General features: G+C 30.9%; 2 protein-coding genes across 5 annotated transcripts; one reads left to right on the forward strand and one right to left on the reverse strand.

Moving 5' to 3' along the window:
- Positions 1 to 2015: 2015 nt before the first annotated feature.
- Positions 2016 to 4877, forward strand: LOC113857938 (glycine cleavage system H protein 2, mitochondrial). Its single transcript, XM_027490270.1, has 3 exons — positions 2016 to 2179; positions 4021 to 4280; positions 4445 to 4877. Exons 1-3 carry the CDS (start codon positions 2101 to 2103, stop codon positions 4571 to 4573), a joined length of 468 nt encoding a protein of 155 aa, XP_027346071.1. The 5' UTR covers positions 2016 to 2100; the 3' UTR covers positions 4574 to 4877.
- On the reverse strand, positions 4788 to 8147 carry LOC113857936 (UPF0047 protein YjbQ-like). Of its 4 annotated transcripts, none has more exons than XM_027490267.1 (8): positions 7872 to 8147; positions 7714 to 7774; positions 7536 to 7630; positions 7424 to 7457; positions 7007 to 7061; positions 6870 to 6912; positions 5761 to 5833; positions 4788 to 4923 (listed from the first exon to the last, which is right to left on the reverse strand). In XM_027490267.1, the coding sequence occupies exons 1-7, from the start codon at positions 8034 to 8036 to the stop codon at positions 5762 to 5764; spliced, it is 525 nt and encodes a 174-aa protein (XP_027346068.1). In that variant the 5' UTR covers positions 8037 to 8147; the 3' UTR covers positions 4788 to 4923; position 5761. The 4 variants fall into 4 exon arrangements, with proteins under 4 accessions (XP_027346068.1, XP_027346069.1, XP_027346067.1 ...); XM_027490268.1 differs by lacking the exon at positions 4788 to 4923 and adding an exon at positions 5451 to 5687; XM_027490266.1 differs by lacking the exon at positions 4788 to 4923 and having other exon boundaries at positions 5451 to 5833.
- Positions 8148 to 9536: the final 1389 nt, after the last annotated feature.

The raw sequence follows: 9536 nt of genomic DNA on the forward strand, positions 1-9536 counted from the left end.
GGAAAAGTCGAGATGAAGTGAATGAAAGATGAATTTTTTTTGTTGTTGATATATTTAGTTTCTAAGTTTAAAGCACTCTTAATGTCGAGGTTATTGTGAGACTTAGCGCTCTTTACACTTAGTTTTTGATGTTGGCTAAATTACCTTCACATCTTTAGGCCTCAAGTGCTCTTCACACTTAGTTTTCGATGTCAGCCATATGCTCTTTTCATCTTTAGGCTCTTCACATTTGATTTTCAATGTAGGGTAGATGTTTTTCATATCTTTAGGCTCCAAGTGCTCTTCACACTTAGCCTTCAATTTGAATTTGCAAAAGACTTCTGAAAAAAATATTATTTTATTATGTATAAAAATGCATACTGAGTGCTCTTCACACCTTGGTCGAGGTGAACCTCACATCTTAGCCGAGTTGAACTCTAGCCTAGGTTGTAGTGAACCTTGATGCCTTTCTAGGGTTCTCTTAAAACCTTTGTTAAGATAAAACTTGGGGTCATTATGATGTTCTTCACACTTTGGTCAGAATGAAATTTGGCCAAAGTAAACCCTGAGCCTAGGTGAGTCTTGGTCAGCATGTACCCTGAGTCTAGGTCGAGATGAAACTTTATGTTATTCTAATGCTCTTCACACCTTAATCGAGATGAAAATTGGTCAAGATGAACCTTGATCCTAGGTGAGCCTAGGCCAAAATGAAGCTTAAGATTATTCTAATGTTCTTCATACTTTGGTTAGGATAAACCTTAAGCCTAGGTGAACCTTGATCGATGTGGACCCTGAGCCTTAGCTTGGATGAACTTTGGCTTAGATTAAGATGAAACTCATAATCTTTTTTAAGGCACGTTTTAAGGCACGCCTTGGCTAAGGTAACTTTTAGTTGTCCTACAAGTATTTTTGATTGATAGAGAGCATTCTTTATGGTAATTTTAGGAATTGTTTTACTAGTTTATCACAAACGATATGAATGTTTTATACAAAAAGTTAGGGTTGAGTGGCATTGCAGTTCTCTACCTAAAAGCTCTTCAAAGGCTTCAATGAAAATTGTTCTTATAGGAAACACTTCAATGCCCAAATTAGAAGAATTTTTGTTAAAATTAAGGTATATAGAGCCATAAAATTGTATACTAAGACTAAGGAAATTTTCTCTTTATATAGGTGTTGATTTATTTATTTAGCACATATAATACTGTAATGTTTATTATACGGCAAATGCATATTGTGTATGTACAATGAGTCATGACATATCTAATAAAGTTGCCACTCATCATAAGAGTAAGATATGAGAACATAAATGAGTATATACAATGATTAAGTAGTTTTATTGAACTTGATATAAACTTAAATATTTGATGATAATTAAATTTACACAATCTAATGTGAAATATTGTAATTTAAAAAATATATAAATTAAGATGAATATATATATATATATATATTATTTTAAAATTCTTAAAACTTAATTAATAAAATATTATTTTAGTGACAATATGTATATGCAAATATTTATTATACTTAATGTTAATTAAATAAATTTAAATATTAATTGAAATAGTTACAAATTTTTGTATTAAATAACTAATAAAAATAATTTTAATACATTATTAATGTAATATTTTTTATGCTAACAACTAATTAAAAGACTATAAATATAATTTTTAAAATAATTATTACAAAAATTAACATTTTTTTAATTACATGACAATCTATATCAAACAATAGTATAACAAAATTATATTATTAATGTATTTCAATTAAATACTTAAAAATGTATTTAATATGATAGAAAAATTTATAAAATAGATATGACAAAATAAATAATGCGAACAAAGAACACACATATATACGTGATTATGAACAGTTATAAAAACAGGGAAAAAAAATCCTTCGTATTGAGAAAATATAACATATTTTTCCTAACCAAAAATAGATATTTTTTAAAAGAATAATTAAAACAAAGAACTTTCACCAACCGCCTCAATATTTATAAATAAATGGTGTTAGTACAAATGTTAAGTGTTCAACAGCACACATAACATAGCGAGGGAGAAGGGGAGAGAGAGAGAGAGAGAGAGAGAGAGAGAGAGAGAGAGAGAGAGAGAGAGAGAGATGGCTTGCAGGCAGTTGTGGGCTTCAAGAGCTGCGTCCTACCTCAGGATCTCTATCTTCCACAGAGGCTTTTCGAATGGTAATCTCCATCTGCTTCTTTCTATAATCTGTTTTTCATGTTTTGTTTACCGATCACTTACAATTGAGTTGTTTGTCATGTCATGTGTATGGTTTAAATGAAATCTATGCTGTGAATCTTGATCCATATCCTTGAATGTTCCATTTTAAATCTGGGGTCTATTCTGGATTGAAAATTCACATTTCTTCGTGGGCTTTCTTATGTATAACATACATCATAGTACTAACATGTAGCTTGGGTTGAGCCATGAATGGCCCATCTCTTAATCCAATAGCCTTGTTGACATCTGCTCTTTCCACCTTTTCATTTATATCTTTATATTTTAATGCCAAGTAGCCTTCTAAGCGGTGGTAGGTAGGGGAAAGTGCATCACCCACCCACCACAAAAATAGGGTTAAAAATGTCCTGTGTCCAACCAAATTTTTATTAGTGGTTCTAACCTATTTTAGTGCTATAGGTTCTTAATGGCCTATATTACCAGTGACCTGTTAAAAGAAATTATTTTTTCCATGCCAATTGTAAATCATTTTTGAAAATTAAATTTCGAACGTCATTTGTAAATCTGTTTTAGAAATTAAATTTCAAAAGTAATTTTATACTTTTTAGAAATTAAATTCTCAAAGTCATTTGTAAAACACTTTTAAAATTTAAATTTTAAAAAGTATTAAATATACTTCTAGAAATTAAATTCCCCAACTCATGTTAAAATGAGAGTGGTATGAATAGAGGTGGTCCTCCCTACTGAATGGACTGCGATGGGAATCTAGGAAGAATGATATGATGGAGCTGGTAATGGATAGTGACAGAAGGTAGAAAGGATTTTGGTTTTCGAAACATTGAATATGTAAAGGGAAACTATGATAAATTTCAAAATTAAAATTGAAAATGTTTCATGTTTGTATGCATTTTCAGAGAGTTTTGTTACCGAAAGTTTGAATTTTGGGTTGTAGCTATGCTGTTTGTTACATTTTCGATATTGAAGATTTAAATATTACTTCAGAGGGAAATGCTTTTCTCGTTTTCTGGTGCATATTTGGATATCTGGTGGAAAACAACTTTTTGGTGTCAAACTTGTTTTGGCTTTTCAAAGTAAATTTCATCAAATTTAACTTGCATGCATATTAGGGATAAAGTAATAAATTATTACTTTTTGGTAAAATGCATTTTTTACATACTTTTGTCAATTTCTGCTCATTGAGTTATAATTCAAATTTTACCTAATCAAAATAATACTCATCAATCCTAATTGGCTGGGTGGACAGACTAATTAAACTCAACCCATTGTTTTGAAGTAATTTTTCCAAAATACATTCTGCTCAAAAGTAATTCTTCTCCTTGAAACCAAACAAGCCTTCAAAACTATCCCAGATCTGATGGGGTCTTTAAGTTGCTTAAATTTTGTTCTGTCCTGAACTAACATCAGGTACATTACATTGGACCTTAATATGTTAAAATTTATGTAAAATCAAACTCTTGGTTCAGTGGATCACCAATATTGCAAACACTTAAGAAAAAAAAGTAACTAAAACTATAATTTGTAGGATGGAGATTATCTCAGCATTGGCATACCTGATTGAAAATACCTACTGTGTGCTTATTTAGTTTTAAAAATAAATGGTTATCTAATTCATTGCATATTCACATCTCAATTATATGCTAAATGTGAAATGTCCATTTGAACATGTAGGATGTGGAAATGATTGGTTGTCTATTGCAACTAACATTTACAGAAGTTAATCTACATATTGGCTTCAAAATGTAAAAAAGAACACTTTGCTTAAAGATATTTATTTCACTGACATTTAGTTGCCTTTTTGACTTCTTCTGTGTTAAACCTCCAGTTGTTAAAGATTTGAAGTATGCTGATTCTCATGAGTGGGTAAAAGTTGATGGAAATTCCGCAACCGTTGGGATAACGGATCATGCCCAAGATCATTTGGGTGATGTTGTATATGTTGAATTGCCAGAAGTGGGAGTGAAAGTAACACAAGGAGGTAGTTTTGGTGCAGTTGAAAGTGTGAAGGCTACTAGTGATATTAACTCTCCTGTTTCAGGAAAAGTGGTTGAAGTCAATGAAGAGCTTAACAGCTCTCCGGCTTTGGTGAGTTTTAGTGTCCTAGTGTTTTAACTATTTTTTCTCCTTTCTATACTTTCTTTATACCCTATAAATTGTTTTATCATTAGGCTTGTGTAATGCTGAAGGATCGCATTGAATGTTTTATCAAACACGTGTTTTTATGTTGTCCTACGTTTCTTGGTATATAGGTCAACTCAAGCCCTTATGAAGATGGATGGATAATTAAGGTTGAGATGAGTGAGAGTGGTGAGCTAAACAACTTGATGGATTCAGAGAAGTACTCCAAGTTCTGTGAAGAAGAAGATTCCAAGCATTGATGATCTTGTGAAGATCTTTCAGCACTCTCCTGGTTGTAGATCATGTTAAACTCGGGAAGCTAAGAATTGCTTGTTTCCTTTTCACAATTTGTCTTTGTGTCGAGTCTTGAGTGCTCTATCTTTATTTTTCACGAGCTTCTGATTCAGTGGAATGATATTTTTCACTTTTTATGAAAGAATACAAAACTACATCTGAAAAGATATAGATTTACATATGACGCTAAACTGAGTTTAAATTTATGTAATCATTCTTAGGTCTGTACTACATTTCCTTCTTCACATCAATCACTCGTCAATTTTTGGTGCCATGCCTGTCTGTCTCTTATGCTCTACTCGAAATCCACCTAAATCTAACACAAAATACACTCGTATAAGGATACGCTAACCCTATGATGTTCACATGCAAGTTGAACAGTGGCTACGGAAAACGTGAGAAAAAAAAAATTGCCAACGAACTAGACAACATTTGACCATTACCATAGGTTATATGGCAGAATGCATAACTTACTGAAAAAAGGAACATAATCGCCTCTATGAAATGAAGGATCTATGATGGGAGAGAAGTTAAAACAAGGCCAGCGCTCCTTATGATCGACAGAAAATAGTAGATTATCTTTCTTCAAAATTAATGTTGGGATGTCTAATTTTGCCAACTTTTACATTCTAAATATCTAGTCCAAAGTGTGAAAGGATGCATATTGATATGTTTCACATTAACTAAATATATCGCTAGAATGCCTCTTATCTAAAACAATCCTCTTCCTTGAGCTAGTATTTAAGGTTGAGTAAGTCCTTGTCCATCTTTAATCATTTTAAATTATAATATTGTTTTATATGCATTTGTGAAGCATTCACGGGATAATAACATTACTCACAGTTTGATCAATGCCTAAAATCTATAGCACTGTTTATCAATTCCCAGACCTTGGTAGGAAACACGTATAAATATTAACTATTCGGAATGTTGTAACCCTACCCCCAAAACAAAATAGAAAATAATTATTCAGAATGTTTATATGCATTAAATTATATATAGGCATAACGCTATTCGCAGTTGCGTACATATCAAGGTGCTCAAATTACATAGGCAAAATAGGTTTGTCTCGAACATATCCTGCTAAAAATTACAAATTGAGTTTCTCTTGAACATAGTCACGAAGATGAAGTAAAGCAAACACACTTGGCACCTTATATTCCATTTAGAGTGACAACAACTCTTCGTGAGGTAGGATGATCCCGATGCTCACAAAGCCATATACCCTTTAACATAAGAGAGGAAGAAATATATTATTAATTTTGATGTTATATTAATCCAACCTAAGGTGTTTTTTTCTCAAAATGTGTCACAATCTCATAGTAAATGTAGTGCTAACATCTGCAAAGCGTAACTAACAGTTCTTCATGTCAACCATGCCAACTCCATTATCACAGATTCTATCATAAAATATTGTTAACTAAACACTACCATATTAAAGTTCTGTTTTTCAATTAATAAGGATTAATTTTATTGAGAAAAACCCCCAGCACACAATATGAAATTTCATACTTCATTTCCTCATCCTTCAGAGCACAGAATTTCATAAGCTTATTAAAAATACAGTTGCCATTACTAATATTTTTGACATTCAACCCCCAAGAAAATCAGTTTTTCACCCTGTTCTTACAAGAGATAGTGAATGGAATGCTTAGCTAGTTACTCATAGTCAAAATCTATAACTTTGTCCTTTTGGATTTTTACTGATAAACCTTATGGTTCACATGAACTTAGTCCCAAGTTCAGGTATAATGAAGGAAATGCACTCTTCCAAATCAAAATAGATAAAATCCAATACAATGATTGAGAAACTTCAGATACATAGTGTGAGAATTACCGATCCTGAAGGAAAGCATTGTGAGATTTCAAGTTTGTGAAATAATTAAAGATTTTTCCTAAACACAATTAGTGTATCATGTATCAGTCCTTGTGAAATATATCTATCAATCCCTTGGGATATGGCATTAATGGTGAATTACTGAAGCAACAACTTTTGAAACACTAACAATAATGAAAGGATTGATTCAACTCCTTGAATTGCAAATACATAAGATAAACATGGGCAGCCATTGACTTCAGGGCCACGATTCTAATAAGAATTGGTCAGAAACTGGATTATCCATGGATGAGTTCGAAAAAAAATTCCAAAAGAGCTGTGAAAAATTATTGCTCATCCAAGTGCACTTTAACCCAGCACTTTAAGGGAAACCCCTCTCACACACACAGATTTTGGGTATATCATTACAAAATTGAATTTTTTACCTGCCATGTCCCCATGTTAAGCTTTCCATTTGTAATCGGTATCCTAAAAATACAATATGTCAGTTAGTAGATGATAACATAAACAAAACTTTTCATCATAACAATAAATCAAACTGAGGCATGGAAGTATTTCTCACGTGAGTGCACAACCAAACATCGATGATTTAATATGAGCCGGCATGTCATCTGGGCCTGCGAAATTTCAAATCCAAATAATATTGCCAGTTGTCACGGATGCAAAGTACAATACATTAGAGGAGAGAAAAATGCAAACTGTATTTAGAAAACTAACACAAGTCAGAAGCATTATGCTTAGTAAATGGCTTATGATGCAAGTGTTACAACAAAAGCAATTAGTCAAATATCGTAGCACATAATCTTCCATTAGAATTTCGGCAGATAATTTTCTTCTAATTACTTGGTCTTATCATTGAATACATAAAATAGAATAATAATAATTAAAAGAATAAAATTATTGAAGCTAAATGATATCCATATTATTTAAAAACCGAGAAAACGATAACAAGTTTAGTGAATAAAACAAAATTACTAACCCTCTAGAGTATGCTTCCAAGGCGCAGATGACCCCTGCAGCACACACAAAACCCGGAAATTTAATAAATTTAAAATTCGAAGGAGTAATTAGTATTGGTAATAGAAAGAAACCTCGGGAACTATCCGATTGAGGAAGGTTTCAGTATCATCGCGAACATCAGAGTCGTAATTCTCATTAATGGTGAGAGAAGCACTCGTGTGTTGCACTGTCACAAATTCCAAGTTGAAATCATCGAACTCCAAATTAGAAACAAATCATATACATACATTTATATGTGCATATACTCACAGAAGAGATGAGCGAGGCCGCACTTGAATCCAGAGAGGTCATGCTCGATTTCTTTGACAATCTGATAGGGAGGCAAAGCCAGAAAGGAATGGTTAGGGTTTAGCGAAAACGAATGAATGAAAAAGATAAGGAAATGGGAATAGCATAAGGACAGGGACCTTGGAAGTGACGAGATGGCAGCCGCGTCTGAGAGGAGGTAAACTAACGGTCTTTTGGGCCCACTTGGGGATGGTGGACTCCGCCATGGACTCTTTCTTCACTGTTGGGTGCTGCGCCTTCACGCCAACTGAAAACTTGGCTACACAGATGGATGACGCTTGCATGTTTCCCAGTTTCAGTTTTAACAGCGTACCATAAGAAGGTTAACTCCAACCGACTCGGTTCGTTAAGCAACAGCAAGTGTCTCGCCCCATCCTAGTCCCTTTTTTGTTTTTTTTTGTTTGGGGCTATTGTCTCGTCCTCATGCTATTTACCGTGGGAACCACGGGCCAGCCCGTTGGTCCAAACATATATATAAATATTTTATATTTAAATAAAATTGAAAAATAAATTATAAAAATATAAATTTTACATTGATATTAATTTAAAAACAAATACATAATTTAAAAAATACTTAGTATTATAAAAAAATAACTAATCCCAAAAACTCTCTTATTTGAAAATACTCTTAAAAATATTTTCATTTAAGAATTTATACTCACAAAATTATATATAAAATTTGATTTATTAAGTCATTTCATAACTATAAAATAAGGGTATTATTAACCAGAATCTCAAGGGCATAGGTGAAAAATTTTAAAAATATATATTTTTATTAAAATTATGTTGAGTTACATTAAAAATTATGAAAAGAAATGCATTAAAAATATTTTTGGACAAAAAATTTACTTTTGATTTCTTAAAGCATTGGTTAGTGTTTGCTGAAAACTAACATAAAAGACAAGGTTATATAAATTTATAATTTCTAGAAAAAAATTACTTTCGGTAACTATGTTTTAGATTTTTTTAATTAAAATTCATCACTTATAATTTTTGTTTAACAATCAAATGTTTTTTTTAAATATTAAATGTTTATTAATAAATTAAAATAACTAGATTAATATTAAAAGAAGTGATAAATGAGGAATTATATTAAAATAAAAGGTAAAATAATAAATTATAACTTTAAGCATTAGTTTAAGGAGCATATTAAAAAAATGTCATAAGATAGGGAATAAAATTTGAGTACCAAATACATAATATTTCAATTATTCTTATCTCAAATACATAATATATAAATCTTTAATTATTTGGATAAACAACAACCATGTAAGAGTTGTGTAGAAAAAAATGATAAACATACTTAATTGTAATAATAAAAAATAATACATCAAATTAAAATGAAAAATTATTACAAAAAAAAATCCACATATTAATCACTATGTAAAAATATAATGAAATTATTTTTAATGTAATTGATTTTTAATAATATTTTATTTATTTATCGACACCTTAAAACTCTTTAGCTCTGCAACTACACGTGGAGTTAAGTGTAATCATCTTATAAAATATATACCTTTGATTGCATGTTAAATAACAATACCATTACTTATTGCAACATTATATGAGTTATATTCTCGTAAGTTGATAATCTAATATTTGTCAAACAAAAATAATAGTTTTTTTATTTATTTTTCATGTCATTAATAAAAATAAAATAATATTTCATAAATTTAAACTAAAAATAATTTCTACATTTTTAAAACATTCTTATAGCAACTCATTAGATGGATAGGGTGGCAAAATAACAAATATATTATTTTTATTTGAGTTTTATGTGGGAG

Source organism: Abrus precatorius, unplaced genomic scaffold, assembly GCF_003935025.1.
Source record: "Abrus precatorius isolate BTA unplaced genomic scaffold, Abrus_2018 Scaffold2, whole genome shotgun sequence".
NCBI lineage: Eukaryota > Viridiplantae > Streptophyta > Magnoliopsida > Fabales > Fabaceae > Abrus > Abrus precatorius.

Excerpts from the sequence above, each read along its gene's own strand:
- LOC113857938 (XM_027490270.1), top strand. The coding sequence starts at position 2,101 with ATGGCTTGCAGGCAGTTGTGGGCTTCAAGAGCTGCGTCCTACCTCAGG. Across the intron at positions 2,180-4,020 it reads CCACAGAGGCTTTTCGAATG|TTGTTAAAGATTTGAAGTAT; the intron begins GTAATCTCCATC and ends TTAAACCTCCAG. Across the intron at positions 4,281-4,444 it reads TTAACAGCTCTCCGGCTTTG|GTCAACTCAAGCCCTTATGA; the intron begins GTGAGTTTTAGT and ends CTTGGTATATAG.
- LOC113857936 (XM_027490267.1), bottom strand. The coding sequence starts at position 8,036 with ATGCAAGCGTCATCCATCTGTGTAGCCAAGTTTTCAGTTGGCGTGAAG. Across the intron at positions 7,631-7,713 it reads CGGCCTCGCTCATCTCTTCT|TGCAACACACGAGTGCTTCT; the intron begins GTGAGTATATGC and ends AATTTGTGACAG. Across the intron at positions 7,062-7,423 it reads TTGGAAGCATACTCTAGAGG|GCCCAGATGACATGCCGGCT; the intron begins GTTAGTAATTTT and ends GAAATTTCGCAG.